This window comes from Sphaerodactylus townsendi, linkage group LG09, assembly GCF_021028975.2.
Source record: "Sphaerodactylus townsendi isolate TG3544 linkage group LG09, MPM_Stown_v2.3, whole genome shotgun sequence".
Lineage (NCBI taxonomy): Eukaryota > Metazoa > Chordata > Lepidosauria > Squamata > Sphaerodactylidae > Sphaerodactylus > Sphaerodactylus townsendi.
This window is the reverse complement of record NC_059433.1, coordinates 87,047,747-87,064,477: the sequence shown is the minus strand read 5'-3', so window position 1 is coordinate 87,064,477 and position 16,731 is coordinate 87,047,747. Positions and strand designations below refer to the sequence as shown.

General features: G+C 40.8%; 1 protein-coding gene across 1 annotated transcript in view; it reads right to left on the bottom strand.

Moving 5' to 3' along the window:
• Positions 1–16,731, bottom strand: part of STK3 (serine/threonine kinase 3) — a 136,106-nt gene that overhangs the window by 66,556 nt on the left and 52,819 nt on the right. Inside the window, exon 9 of the mRNA XM_048508200.1 lies at positions 5,666–5,864. Within this exon, the coding sequence (XP_048364157.1) occupies positions 5,666–5,864 (199 nt within the window). The remainder of the gene's footprint in view (positions 1–5,665; positions 5,865–16,731) is intronic.

The following is a 16,731-nucleotide window of genomic DNA, read 5'->3' as shown; positions in this document are numbered from 1 at the left end:
TATCTATGTTTATCCATATAGGCTTCACTCATGACGAACACAATGATATTTATTGTTGGGCTGTATATTACATTTTAGAGTAAAATTACATACTTTGTTTTCTTCCAGACCTCAGCTTTATTTGGGCAAAAATCCCCTGTTTGTGAAGGGGGAGGAGGGGGGATATGTTTTTACTTTATTTTTTGTCAAAATGCCCAGGGGCCTCCAGACACAGGCCCCTATAAATAAAAAATGTATTACTGTTACTTATTTTGTCCTTGAACAGGGAATAAAAGGATGAGGGGTACATGCATACAAAATCTAGCATTAGCAAAGTTTTTAAAAGATGTCGAGTAGTTTGCATCTCTAGTAGAAGAAAATTCCTCATATGTCTAAATAAACTAAATCTGTGGTTACGTGGTTTGCTACAAAGCCATTTGGAACGTGCCACCCAGCAACAAAAGTGATCTGCACGGAGCAGAAGCCAAAGCCAAGTCCCGCCAAGTGGGACCCTACTGTCTTAAGAACATTACAACCACCATCAGATTATGAATGCCTCCAAATACCACCCCTCTGAGCTGCCATCGCACTTTTTAACTCTACTAAAATGCAACCGTACCACACAAACACTACTGGGTTAAGGAAAACCTATCCCAATAATCTACCACTGTATGCAGCTCTGCAGATTTACATGTCAGAGTTTTAAACGTCTCTCGGAAGGTGCCCAGCATTAAAATGCAGGAACTGTAAGAACTGCAACGGGTTGCAATACTGCATGAAGATTTTCGCATTGAAACTGAACACCAAGGACTAAAAGAACGAAGTCACAACAGCAGAAGAGAGCTGTTCCTTCCATGCCCAGTTTGCCAACTGATCTGGCAGGCAAAGGCAGCAAATAGACTGGGGATCCTTAGACAGGCGCAGCGGGACAATCCTCACAAAATCTATTTTAAAGTGCAATTCAGGAGGCAACTGGAGAAACAAATTCACTGTCTTGTCGAAGGCTTTCACGGCTGGATTCAACTGGTTCTGGGTTTTCCGGGTTGTGTGGCCGTGGTCTGGTGCATCTTGTTCCTAACATTTCGCCTGCATCTGTGGTTGGCATCTTCATAGGTGTATCACAGAGGGAAGTCTGCTACACATGCCCCAAGGGCATGCTAAGTTCATGAACAATGGACTCCACCCAAACACAGGATTTGCATTCACCAATACTACTGCTGCTGCAGGGCATGAAAACGTGAATCACTCCCTGGACTGATAAGCCCCACTCGCAATACAGTGCAGTCAACCACACCTTTGCATAGCAAGTCCCACCCAAAACACTTACTGATTGGTTCCCCACTCTGGGACATGGACAATATATACCCCACTAAACATTCCCTTCTCATTGGACGCAGTGTGTAACAGACTTCCCTCTGTGATACACCTCTGAAGATGCCAGCCACAGATGCAGGTGAAACGTTAGGAACAAGATCCACCAGACCACGGCCACACAGCCCGGAAAACCCACCAGAACCAAATTCACTGTCTCTTCTATCCCATGTCTCTTCTGGTACTACTAACTTTCCTTTCCCCTCATCCTCTGTGACAAACAGGAAGAAATGTTTGCTCTACAGAAGCCAGCATGGTGCAAGGGTTATATTGCCTGACTAGAATCTGCGAGATCCATGGTTGAATCTCCACTCTGCCGCTAAAGGTCACATGGGCAACCCTGGGTCAGTCACTTCCTCTCTCAGCTTAACCTACCACAAAATAGGGAAGGACAAGAGGGGGATATTGCAAGCTACTCTGGGTCTTCTCACTGGGGAGAGCAGAATAAAGAAATGTCCTATAACTGCAGTACCACCCACCATCTTGGAACAATAAGACTGTGCGTTGGCCACTCTTGGCAATTAGCAGGCCTGCTTCAAATGGAAAGTGCCATTAAATCACAGCAAACTTATAGTGACCCTATAGGCTTTTCAAGGCAAGAGAAAAGCAAAGGTGATTTGCCAGAGGCTTCCTCTGCACAATGACTTTGAACTTGCTTGGAAGTCTCCCATCCAAATACTAACCTGGGCTGACCTTGTTTGGATTCCAAGATCTGATGAGATGGGGCTAGCCCTATACTTCTATGTAGGAGACAACTGGGGAGGACAGAAAAAAATTGCAGCTTCTCCCCCATCTCCAATAAGTAACCAAAGTCATACCGTAATTTAAAAAGAAGCATTGATCCTCCCCCACCCCCCAAAAAATGCACGCACTCATACATTCTATAGAAGGAATGGCTGGTCCTTTCAAAAAGCCTGATGCTCTCTATATTTGTTTTTCACATTTCATAAGAGACCGAAGAGCAACATGCATTGCTTTAGTTTTCCTCCACAGTGTACAGAAAACCTTGATAAATTGTTTGCAAAAAGCCCTGCTTAACCAGCCTCCTCTAAACGGAAAACTTGGGTGTGGCCAGAGGCATTCCAAGTACAGGAGGAGGGGTGGAGAATTTCAGAGCCGAGCTCTATGCAATATTTAACCTGGGTGCAGCTGGAGCCTGTGGCTCTGAGTGAGCCAGGCTAGTGGATCCAGGACTAGCCCAGAAGGCTGCGTACTGTGCTACTAGTTTCTGTTCATTTATTTAAATTGTATTTGTATATTTCATAAGCCACTTTCAACCCTCACCAGGCAGGAAAGCAGGATAATCGGAAGATCTGTCGGTCCCCTTCTGTTGCTGCCTTACACCAGTGAATGACGACTTTTTAGTTTGGTTTTTTCTCAACGATCTCTCCTTCCTAACCAATTTTTTTAATGTGTTGTGTGTGTTACCTATTTAATGTGCATTTTAACTCTGTTTTTAAATTCTTTCGAAATGGTTTTATCACTATGTTTGGACACTGAGAAGGAGAAAGAAGGAGGAAGAGGACGAGGGAGGAGGAAGATGATGAAGAAGTGTTGTATTTATATCCCCCCTTTCTCTCTCCTGTAAGGAGACTCAAAGGGGCTTACAATCTCCTTTCCCTCCCCCCTCACAACAAACACCCTGTGAGGTGGGTGGGGCTAAGAGAGCTTGGAGGAACTGTGATTAGCCCAAGGTCACCCAGCTGGCACCTCTTCTCTCCTGAGAAGTCTGTGCTGCAAAAAAGGGGCAGGTACAGGCCAGAAGGCCCCCTCTCTCCATGCCGCCGCAGGCTCCAATGTTGCAGAAGCAATAGCATGGGGGCAAACTTCCAGATTCGGGTGCCAAGCCAATTTAATGGTGGAATATATTGCATAAGCTGTCTCACTAAGTATTGCAGAACAGAACGGATACGACTTCTGTGCATGCTAGATAGTCACTGCTGCAGAACGAGCTTCCTTTTTTCCTAAAACTTCAATTGAAAGTCATTAACTGTGTACAAGTGGAAGCTTTCGAGGAAGCGTGCTCCCCAGCACAGACTGTGTAACATGTAGAGATTGCCTCCGTAGGATCTAAGTCACTATATTTGAATAAGTTCAATTTCCTGTGAAACTGAAAGTTGGAGGCAATGGTCCTTGGCAAGAACTTGCAATTGAAATGACATGGACAAAGCAAAGAGGAAGAAAGAGGATTACCGCACAGGAAAAGGTTAGGCATAATTAGGATGGAGGCTAACCAGGAGCCACCCAGTGCAGAATAGGTTAAGCCATAGGTGTCAAACTCATGGCCCTCCAGATGTTATGGACTACAGTTCCCATCATCCCCTGCCAGCATCATGCCTGTGGGTAAAGCCATAGCGTTCCACAAACCTCTGGAGCTCTGCAGTTCCAGCAGTAACGGTACAAAACAAGGTCCTACCCCTCACAAAGATGAGAGCGCCCTCATTCGGCAATCCACAGCTGGCATTCCATTCCTGCACCTCTTTTCTTAGAAAGCTTTGATTCCGACCGACTGAAAAATCTACACGTATTTAGTGTATTTCCATCCACAATAGCTTCTCTATTCCTCTTTTCATAACTAACACATTTGCTTCTCATAACGCTATTATCATAGGGATGCCATACAGCACTGTTCCCATCACATGTTAAATTTGATTAGTTCAAGATTTCGGTTAACAGACATCCCTATTACGCACGGCATCTCACACAAAAGCACCTTCTTCAGCATCAAAAGCAAATTAAAACAAGTATTAAGTGTTTTATGGGTTGAATCATTCTAGACCGAGTCATCACTCATCAAGAGAACTGTTTATTATCTTCCAGACAAAGATAAGGATCTTTGGTCTACTGTTCATAATGAATAAAAACCATGACTTGAATATCCAGCTCCACTCCTACAAGTCACAACTAGCATGTGTTGTAACAGACAAAGCAGCTTTAAATGTTATCATGCTTTAATACAGCCCATAAAGTGTCCTCAGTTCATCTTAACACACGCAAGGGTGTACACACACATATTTCAGATCAGCTTCCAGTGCTAATTGATTTCTAAACAGGGCTTTTTACAGAGTTGGTATTGTTCTTCCCAATAAACCAGAAGAGCTGAGATGTTTGCAACCAGCTCTCTCTTGATCCAGCATTTCGGCTATCCCAAAGCCCACTTGATTCCTCCACAAAATGTATTTAGGAAATTTCAACAAATCCTTAAAGGAATTAAAGATTAAACTTATCAAAAAACAAGCAGACTGAATACCAGAAGGTGGAAAAAGGACTGTAACAAGAGTGTAGGTCAACCCCAACATTGATGGTTTACCTACCCAAGAGATTGTTTTTATGACAGAGATATCATAAAAAATATTTAAAGCTGTTCAACCAGAACTCCAGACTATAAATTTATATGCCTATCATAAAACTGGTCCCAGATGGCCCCCCCTTTTGAGGGCGTAGTCCTCTTACATAGCATGTGAAATGCCCTTAATGCAAAACATTCTGTCATTTTAGTATCCAACGTAATTTTTCCAGTTGACCTACATTAAAATGTGGTGTAAATAATTTAAATAAACATTTTAAATTTTTTTGGAAAATGTATACATTCCCATTCTATGGCAGGGGGTACACAAAAGTCACAGAGCTAATATGCCAAAGAGACAAATCCAGAAGTTTGGATTCTTCCTGCAAAGCATTCCTGCCTTCTTTTCCTGGTTGGTCATTTCTTTCGGGAGCTCACACACACATGCACAAGCCCAACTGAGAGGAGCTGAAGTCAGAGAAAAACCAAGAACAAAGTCAAACCGCTCATCTGAATTGGACCAGCACCCATGATAGATCTGAAGCCATCATCTATAGGAAACCGCTTCTTTTTCAAGGTGCTGTTAATTTCAGCATTTTAAAAAAAATCAGCAACATAATTACACTTTAAAGGGGCGTTTGTTTATAACATCATTTGCGACTGACTACAAGTAGTTGATAGGAAGAAGAACAGTTGGATTTATATCCCCCCTTTCTCTCCTGTAGGAGACTCAACAGGGCTTACAATCTCCTTGCCCTTCCCCCCTCCCAACAAATACCCTGTGAGGTGGGTGGGGCTGAGAGAGCTCCGAAAAGCTGTGACTAGTCCAAGGTCATCCAGCTGGTGTGTGTGGGAGTGCACAGGTTAATCTGAATTCCCCAGACAAGCCTCCACAGCTCAGGCAGCAGAGCGGGGAATCAAACCCGGTTCCTCCAGATTAGAATGCACCTGCTCTTAACCACTACGTCACCATTAGTGACCGCTTACAAGTTCAAACGAAATTCATTAATAGAGAGAAGTGAAACGTACTTTTCATGGTGCCATCTTCGTCATCATCGTCGTCATCATCGCTGTTTATCACCATGGTCCCCAAGTCTGATTCGAGCATAGTGCTGTTATGTTCAATCATAGTCTGTGCACTTTCACTCATGGTACTCGTAGCCCTCATTGTTCCTGCACTTTCTGAACTACTCTTCACCATGGTGTGAGAGTCCAGTTCGTCTTCATCCTACCAAAAATCAAAGGCAACAAACCCAAATCAGGAATTGGTTCCTGAAAACACCTATCTTAGAACACAAGAATATGCAATCACATGTTGACTCTTCTGAAGAGTTCTGGCTCTTTAAAATATAACACAAAACACAATCTCAAACACAATTCAGACATACTGGCTTTTAAGAGACCTCAGATTTTCAATGGTTTCCTCAGTCATTAGAATTTTCAGTGGACAATAAGGAACACACTAGAACTCATTTGTTTTATCTCTTCTTCACCTTTCAGTCCTTTCCCCAATCAAAACTGTACTTTTGGAACATGATGTACCATGCTTTCCAGCACTTCTCACATTTGTCCCCAATTTTTGGGATATGTTGGATCTCACACACAAAGAATTCAAATAGTGGTTGGAAAGATGAGCAATAAAAGGAAAACTGTGGATTTTTGCTGTTATTGTTAGCATCAGTTTACAATGCGGCTTTTAACAAAAGATTGTGGCCTTTTATATTTGCCCTGCCATTTTCACCATCCTGTGTATATGAATGATTTTGATATGGTATCACATGAAAGGTACACTGATCATTATATAAGAGGATAAACACAAAAGCTAAGACTTCTTGGGACACAATTGCGGCACAGCTCCAGCAAATAAGTTGAAAACAAAAAACAAAGCAAGAATTCCTAGTGTAGAAACATAAACGAATGAATGTTGTGGGTTTTCCAGGTTGTATGGTCATGTTCCAGTAGCATTTTCTCCTGACGTTTCACCTGCATCTGTGGCTGGCATCTTCAGTGGTCCACAGATGAAGGCAAAACATCAGGAGAAAATGCTACTGGAACACGGCCATACAACCCGGAAAACCCACAACACCCTAGTGATTCCAGCCATGAAAGCCTTTGTCAATAGAATGAAGCTTGCCTCATACAGAGTCAGACTTTTGATACTTCTAGCCTACTATTAGGTAGTTCGGTTGGCATTTGTTCTGTGAAGCCTCAGTCAGTACTATTTCCCAAGCTGGCTATCCAAAGTTCAAGATGGAAGCTGGGACTCAGTGATAGACAATCTGTTTGTCAAGCAGAAGATCCCAGTTTCAATCTCGAGTTAAAACAAACAAGCAGAAGGTGATGAGAAAAACCACTTCCTGAGACCCTGAAGCGCCACTGTAGTCTTAGAAGAGAATATTGATCATGAAAAACCAGTGGTTTGATTCACTATATGGCAGTTTCATGTGTTCTCTAAGTTGCCATGGATCTGGGGCCTTGAACATACAAAAGCACAATTTTTTCTACTGAACTAAGTAAGTCCCTCTCTAAGGACAAAGATAAAAAGCTTCAATAGACCGAGTCCATCAAAGCCGAAGGGCACTGAAAACCCATCTCAACTGGCAAGGCCAATTTCTTTCTTTTGTATATAGTTAAAGGGTTTTTTTTTCCAGCTATGATAAAAGGGGCAAGAAGAAAACCTGTTGATACTTTGTAGAAAAATATCTGCTAAGCAGATGCTTCGGGACTGTGGAACAGAGTTAATTCCAGCAAAGAATACAAAAGCATTTCCAATCAGTGGCAGTAATGTGCCAGGAATGTAAAACAGAGAACTGATGATAATCCAGTTCATGAATCATAAAATCCATATGGAATAGAAGTATTTGAAAACATTATTAGGAAATCCTACTCTCTTTCTGAAGTCAGATTTAGAGTATGTGCACACTACCCCAACTATTTAAGGACTAACATGCTGTTATGCCTCAAGTCCTTTTACAAGAGCGCATTTTACAACCCACAAAGAACAACAGAATGCAAGGAGTATGTGTTGATGGCACTAAAACTTCCAATTTAAAAGTGTCTAATTTTAGGTGACTCCATAAAAAGCAAAATCTTTTATTGTGGCCCTTTTTTGAGAGCCAAATAAAATTCACCAAAAGCGTGCCAACGTCATCCAAATTCAAATCCGGCCTTATAGCGTTCAGTGCCTTGAAAGAAGGCCAAATGTCTTTAATGAGTGCTAGGCAAAAAATAAGAGGAAAGAAATGGTTCTTGCAGCTACAAAAGCAGTCATCTTACAAAGTACTGACAGTTCATGCAACAACGTTCATGACACTAAATAAAACTACAAAATCAGGTGTATGTTTCACTACTGTTGTTGTTTTTAAACTCCGCAATGGTCATTCAAATTGTTGCTTTTAATGACACAGACTCTTTATATAGATATCTTTCAAGAGGTTTTTCCCCCCTTGCAATGTATTTAGAGAATTAAATTCCTAGCACACAACAAACAGGGTGTGCCATGCAAATGCAGAAATTAGCTTCAATACGCAGTGTGCAATCACAGAAATCATTGCCTTGTTTACTGAACAAAGCATGGTTTATCTTTCTTTTGAACAAGCTATTGTGCAAGCTACACACATGGCAATTGTGAAGGTTAGCAGTAAAAAAGAGTGTCACAAAAATAAATGTCTGGAAACAGTTTGCTACCACCAAGCAGAGGATATTAGTTTAACAACTTCTTTCTATCCCCTATTCCCCTTTACAGCAATGTGACTTCTAGCATTTAATTTCCCTCTTGAGTTTGTTCCATATAATTTTTTTTCTTCACTCTTTCAGATTAAAGTGGCTTTACTTATCTATGTTCCTGATGACCAGTCTTATTTTAAACTTTGTTAGAATAGGAAACCTATTTGATTATATCCCACTGTCCAAGTGTTTTTTAAGAATAACAGAAAAAAGGTTTTTCCTTAAAATGACAGAAGAATCTTATTAACCACGAATGCACTGGTGCTGTAGGAAATGGGTCTTTCCAATCTTCCCCTCTCTTCAAAAGGCCCATGTAACTACCCCAAAAGCTTGCTCGGTGCTCTCAAAAGTCCTCAAGGAACCAAGATAACGAAGGTGAAACAGGCACAATCATCTTCCTCTTGAGCCAGCAGTGCATTTGTTGGCAGAAAAGCTACTGTTGACAGAAGAGGGAGGTGGAAGGAATTTTGTCCAATTTGCTTTCCTTACTGCTCTGGAGCCTTGTTGACTACAAGGAGAACAATAGCATTGCTTGTGGAAGTCACTTCAATCTAAAATGTATAACCTCCTACATCCATGTTACAGTACCAATAGGACAAAGTGCTTGATATTGTAGCCTGTTCTATTTTAAACATTAAGATGCATTGTCTGTAAAGAATCCCATGACTTCTCTTCAACAGTACAATATTTATGCACTGCTTCCATAGATAACTAATTTGGGACCTTCATGAAACACAATCCCACAGGAAAACATTTCAAATTTTGATTTGAATTAGTTGGGGCATTTCTTCAAACATATTCAGTGCCTAAGCACTATATTGAATAAGGCCACTGTATTGCTAATAAAAGGAATGAAATAGTGCTCCTCCTGGTGGGGAAAAAATAAAAACCTAATTATCAGCTCAGTCATTTATGTAATTACCTGGCATTTTAGAAGTCAACTGTACACCACACTTATAGTTGTGTCCGTTAACTTCTCTCTACCACATCATTTTAGACATGCCAGTTTTGTTAACTAGTTAACAATCTTTTCTTCCCAAAGGCAATCTACATGACATGGTTGGGGACAGTCCCAGGAGTCATAAAGCTTACTCCAGTTCATCTCTCCACTTAACCTTTGATTTAAAAAAATCTTAACCAATTCCATGATTGAATTCACCAAGAAACTGAAGTGGTGATTAATTTCTGGCTATTGTGCAAGAACAGTAATGTGAAGAGCGCCTAAAAGAAACTGAAGTGAGAATCTTGTTAAAGACACACTTGTTGTAAACCAAACAACAGTCGTATTGAAAGTAAAATGAGTTCTTCGGAGCTTGAAAAGGAATAGTCAGTTATTCAAAAGTCACTACACTTAACACAGTTGTTTTCAGTTATGGCAGCGTATCATGCGTTTCATTCTGGAAAACAACTGATTCTGTAAGAAGTGAAAAAGTAGCCCTTTTCGCCCTGGAAAAATATCAGATATACACTGAATTCACATTTGGAATCCAACTGATGCACTGGATGTGTGTGGCTGGGGAATCTTTTCCTGTAGGTCAGACAGACTAGAGGCTATAATCAGTCTTTACCCTTCCACATAGAAGATGGTATATAATATGCATTTCTGATACCCCAAAGTATTTTATGAGTCTCATTGGTAGAGATTTTGCTTCACAAATATTCAAACACTTTTCAAGAACATACAGCTTTCTTTTCATACTCTATATAGATGGTATAATGTCATATCACGATCGAGTAGCAAAACAGGTCTTTTCTTCTACATCGAGCAAGGAAAGAATCTGAGATCCATCTTAGAACAGCCGAGAAAGTTTCATTATCTTGAGCTGTACAGAATACAGCACTAGAGGGCAGCAAAGACAATTTAGTAGTGAAGCACACAAGGAAGATTTACATACTAACAACATTCAGTGTCTTATGTAATAATTTCATGTACTATTAACACCTCATCACCACCTTTGAAGGAAAAAATATGGACACGGTCAAAGTCATCTTTCTAAGAAAGCACCGCTGTGGCTATATCAAGACACAAAGATAAAAGACTGAAGCATTAGGAAATGGAAAAAAAGCATAAAGATTCAGTCATCAATATATCTGAGCACAAATATACATGTTCAGCAAATATTGACGCTAGTAAATCTACATTCTTCCAGAGTTCATGAATCAACTTCATTACATTTTTATCCATACTAACAACCTCTGGCACTTCTTGAAACAAAATATGACAGATATCAACAATGATTACTTACACAAATACCAAGAAGGGGAACCTACATAACATGGGATTTTTTTTAATGCTCTGATGTCTATTGACTATTTTAAACATGAGACTTTTTATGTTGAGTTACCTTAGAAATGGACACACTTCAGTGCCATCTGAAATCATGTTACTTTCTCATTCAAGCAGGCACAGGGGATCTGTTACTTGAACTAATTTTCAGAAATTCAAACAAGTGATTCCACATCTGTGTACTTTATTTCATTAGAATAGCTTGGGCCTTATTCATGGAAGAGAGTTCATTGAAGAGATTCTTTGCCATTTTACCCTTTCTATTCAACCGCTCCCCAAAAAAGCTATCCTGGAGGTCAGGGTATAATGTGGAAAGCAGCACAGAAGCAGCAACAGTCAGGAGGGATTCAACAGAAATTACTCCTATCTTCTTGCACAAGCCTTTGTGCAAACATAGTGGGGGGGGGGGCATTATCCTCTTGAAGCTGCAACTCCCTCCCCAATTTATTTTTATTTTATTAAATTTGTATCCCGTCCTTCCTGGCCAGAGTCAGGCTCAGGGTAGCGTACACGCATATTTACACACATAGCGTACACAGGCTCAGGGTAGCGTACACACACCCCATACATAAGAATGCATAAAACTAATTAACAAGCTAATCAATAAAAACTCGGAAGACAAGCAACAACATAAACCTATGGAAGATAGCCGCCCCACCTTGAGGCCGTCCCCTACCCAAAGGACTGTCTGGGAGCGGGCAAAAAAAAATTCACTCTTGGTAAGAAAGACTGCACAGAATGACAGCGTGTCGGTGGCTAGTTGTCAGGAGGCCAGCAGATAGAACTGGAATAGACAAGTGGCCTCAACAAAAAGCCCGGTGGAACACCTCTGCCTTACAGGCCCTGCAGAGCTGTTTAAGGTCCTGCAGGGCCCTGGTGTCAGTCCTTCAGTATGTCATACCATTTCTGAACGCCCCAACCTTCAAGTGTGTCTTCCAGAAGGGTTCAGCGAGAGATGGTGGAGATCTTTTCTCCACAGTTGATAGGAACCAAGTCACCCCAACCATATAATATTTTGTTAGAACTAACATTATTTTTAAAGCCACAGCTGGGCAACACGCTGCCTGTGGCTTTCTGTACGTGTGTATACCACTCAGTTCTGAGAATCCCATCCCATATTTAAAGGAAACAAACATTTCAAGCCCTTGTGTTTTCAGAAAAACATTTGGAAAAGGTGATGGCAAAAAACAAAAAAAGCACTAGAAACCAGAAGACGGGTCAATGGACGGATAGACCCTTTTTAAAAAAAAACCACCTCTGCTAATTGCCGTCTTGATTTTTAAAAAGAACTCTAGAGTTGTTACCAATCCATAAGGAGCATGAAAGAAGCAGAACTGTAAATAGTGTAGCATGGAAGGAAGCATACTATGCTGGTAAGATGACTCTGCTTTCTTATATCTTTCTGAAATGCTACAAAAATAATTATTTCCCCTTTGAACTTATTCACTGGAAGTGTTTTTAACCAATCTCCCGATAATGAAGACACTCACATGTGAAGAAAAACATACAGTAAAAGGCTGATTATTAGTTCATTTCTTGAAAGATCCATAGAAATAAATATTTAGATGTGTTTCTTGGGGGCTGCCAGGCAACGGGCTGCTTTAACGTTTCCACAAAACAGCTGCCTGACCTCAGAATCAAATTTGCATCACACTTCAAAAATGCATAAAAGAAGAGATTGGTCATGTTTAGTAATGCTTAAGCTAACATTTAAACTTTGATATTGGGATTAACCTTCTGTAGAGTACTCCACTTGCACTTTTTACTTAATTAAAAAAATCTGTACAATTACCTCAACACCTATCAAAACATGTCAGTTTGTCAGAATACATTCTCATCAGACAAGCTAGTCCTGAAACACAACCAAACTCTATTCCAAGAGTATTATTTCTGGTCATATTCGGTAGAGCTTTCCAAGAAGACTTACACCTACTTGTTGATGAGAGTGGCCCAGGCTACAGGTGTTCAGTGAAAGCTTTTGAAGAGACATTATACTGACATGATTACCACAGGCCATTTTTCTCCCCTCTTTGAGAGCCAGCGTGGTATAGTGGTTAAGAGCAGGTGTACTCCAATCGGGCGAACCGGGTTTGATTCCCCACTCTGTCACTTGAGCTGTGGAGGCTTATCTGGGGAACCAGATTAGCTTGTGCACTCCAACACATGCCAGCTGGGAGATCTTGGGCTAGTCACAGTTCTTCGAAGCTCTCTCAGCCCCACCCACCTCACAGGGTGTTTATTGGGGGGGGGGGGAAGGGCAAGGAGATTGTAAGCCCCTTTGAGTCTCCTTACAGGAAAGGGGGATATAAATCCAAACTCCTCTTCTTCATAATCAGACAACAGGCAAGCCATTTTTTACTACATGAACCTGACATTCTCCCTGCAATGACATCAAGAAACTCAAGGTTAGGGGCCTTTTCTTTAAATTTCAGCCACTTGTTCATTTGTTTGATTTGAAGAACTGGGTCTAAGAACTCCCTGACTTCTTCATGACAATCAAATCTACTTCCAACAAAATATTGAAGGAAGTCCCAATAAAGCTAGCTACTCATAAGGGTGAATATAGTAGCATTAATTCTATTTTGCTCAGTAATTCTATTTTGCTCAGCCTCCTCCTCCCCCTTTTTACGCTCTGGGCCCTCAATTTCTATGGGGCCCTCAGCTCTTCGGGTCTGTTTTTCCAGGGTGGGTTTATTACGTTTTATGAAGTTTCTGCTGGAAGCCGCTGTAATTTTATTTAATCCGCTGTTTTAATTGGGGTTTTAATGTTATTGTTGTTATTATCGTGTCGTTCACTGCCCAGAGCCCTTCGGGGGAGGGGCGGTATTTAAAATTGATTATAAATAAATAAATAAATAAAATGTTCTAGCAATAGCAAGAATTTAGGATGTTCTCAACACTGGCTTCTTCTGTGCAGCATTCATGAAAGAAAGAAAAAACAGCCACCAAATATACTGCTTGTGTATATCTCCCCATCTTGCTAGAACAAGGATAACTCGATTTAGAATAATATGAATCATAATCGCCTTTTCCTACATAAACACTCACAAGGGTAAAATTACACCTTTTATTTCACAAAAACTCAAGAGTGAAAAAGTACGCAAACCTCTGAAATAGGCAGGCAGCAGAAAGAAAAATTACTCAATATGTGAACAGCAAGAGTAAGGTAATTTACCTAGGTAAACATCATGAGCTGGATCCAGAGCTATGATTGTTCATCTTCCCCACTATTCCATTCCGCCAGCAGCTATTTCAAATCCCAGGAAAGGATGGTCAACTACAGTGAGGAATGGAGAAGGAGGCTAAATTGCTCCCTTCTTACCCAGAGGAGCTACATTGATAAAAGCGGTAGGAAGGAAAATCTCATTCCCTTCCCTCATCTGTCCACATGGGCCCCACAGCACCAGGAACAAACTGTATGGGGATCAGAACGGACTGCTGGGGGGAAAGCCACAACCAGCAATGGGACCTGCTAATGCTTTGCTGGATCTGTCCTTTGAGATGCGTAAGACTGTCTTCTGTCCTTTGAGAGGCGTAAGATTGTCTTCTGATCAGGCCACTTAAACACAGCACAAAGCATTTACAGACAATAACAGTCAATTAGCCAAAGGTGTGCTATGTGTGTGCGTGCATGCTTGTGGCCAGTCATATTAATTAGTACTATATTAAAGAGTTTACACAACAATTCTCTTAAGTCAGGCCAAGAGATAGCACACAAATGTGGTCAGGCAATTACTGATCACACGCATCCAGGATGTCAAAGGCAAACCAGCTTACACTGAAGATCTGAAGCACCTTTGTGTTTTGCCTGAGAGAAATCAAACAACTACCTCTGCAAAATGTAGTTACTCTGTTGATAAACTGCTCTAATCAGTAGGACGTAATTCCTTTAATTGACTATGCAGTGAAGCGGTTACTAAAAAGGAATAGCTCTCTTTTTTAGTTTATAGAACATTCTGCTTCTCTTCAAAAGGACAGGTTTTTGGGAAGAGCCCCAGTTTCATCAGTAGTGCGTATCATGCCAACATTTGATATGCCCTTCTCAACAGCAGACTATGATTTTGCATCACTAAATCACATTCCCACTCTGGTGCTACAGCTGTGAGACGGTGTCTTTTGCCATAAGAGCAATGAATTATAATTTGCCACTCAGGACATGAGAACCTTATCAGTTAATTAAAAGTCAAACTTTTAATTTTATTTCCTCCCTTCTGCCAAACATAGGTGACAAGAATCTGAATTGCTGGACAGTGTACAACTTTTATCCACACAGGAGCAACAATACTGTACATGATTCCATAGTGGTGGGTCAGACGATTAGCATTCAATCATTACAGCTAAAACAATATAGCTCTCAAGGATGTCAATTCTGGAAACAAATGCTGAAATTAAGACAACAACTAAATATTTATCTGGTGGATGAATGGAAATTAATGTATTGTCGAAGGCTTTCACAGCCAGAATCACTGGGGTGCTGTGTGGTTTCTGGGCTGTATAACCGTGTTCTAGCAGAATTCTCTCCTGACGTTTCACCTGCATCTGTCGCTGGCATCTTCAGAGGATCTGATAGTTGGAAAGGAAAGCAGGTGGAATATATATACCTGTGAGTAAAGGGCATCTGAATAGGAGTGGCCTGGCAAGTGAGTAACAATGAAGTGTAGAATGAGAGTAGGTCAATAGGTGAGGCATCTGAATAGAAGTGCTGTATAACCTCATGTATAAGTCGAGTTTTTCAGCACATTTTTTCTGCTGAAAAAGCCCCCCTCAACTTATACACGAGTAGGGTGTATTTTAAAAAATATTTTAGGGTTTTTACTTTGTCGGCCGCCAGAGAGCGAAATTTTTAGGCTAGTGGCACCAAAATTTCAGGGTATCATTAGGTGACACTCCTGATGATACCAGCCAAGTTTGATAAAGTTTGGTTCAGGGGGTCCAAAGTTATGGAGCAACAAAGGGGGTACCCCATCCCCCATTGTTTCCAATGGGAGCTAATAGTAGATGAGGCTACATTTTGAGGGTACATAACTTTGGACCCCTTGAACTAAACTTCACTAAACCTGGGTAGTATCATCAGGATAATCTCTTGCTGATACCAGCTAGGTTTGGTGATGTTTGGTTCAGGGGGTCCAAAGTTATGGATTCCCAAAGTGGGTGCTCCCATCCGCCATTGTTTTCAATGGGAGCTAATAGTAGATGGGGCTACTCTTTTGAGGGTCCATAACTTTGGACCCCCTGAACCAAACTTCACCAAACCTGGGTGGTATCATCAGGAGGGTCTCCTAAAGATACTCTGAAATGTTGGTACTGCTAACATAAACATTCCTCCCCTGACAGGCTGTGTGAATGTTCCTTCTAAAATGACACCTGCCATGTGCAATTTTAAAAATATGTAAACTAAAAATAATGAACTATTCTTTTAAAAAAGCAGGGTAGTTTTTTGAGTCACAGTGAATGACAGGCATGTTCATTCCAGTTTTATTCTAAAGATCCAAAATTTGTTTAAAAAAACCCTTCCTTACAAAAAAAAGCTAAGGTTTTTGTATTTTTATAGTTATTGTTGATACCATATTGTTCTTGTTGACCCTCTTTTCCACTTACAGAGCTAGTTTACTGTTTTTCTTTGAAATAAATATTCAAAAACATTTAACCTACTGATGCCTCAATTAATGTAATTTTATTGGTATCTATTTTTATTTTTGAAATTTACCAGTAGCTGCTGCATTTCCCACCCTCGACTTATACGCGAGTCAATAAGTTTTCCCATTTTTTTCTGGTAAAATTAGGTAAGATGCAGATCGACTTCATATGGCTTGGGGTGCGACTTCATACACTGGTGTATATACGGTAGTCGGGCCTTTGTTCCCTTTGATTATCTGTAGTTATCCTGTGCCTGTGTGGAGCTGATTAGTCACTGTCTTGACTCTAGTGTTTTTCAAAACTGGCAGCCAAATTCTGTTCATTTTCATGGTTTCTTCCTTTCTGTTGAAATTGTCCATGTGCTTGTGGATTTCAATGGCTTCTCTGTGTAGTCTGACGTAGTGGTTGTCAGAGTGGTCCAGAATTCCTGTGTTTTCAGCTTATA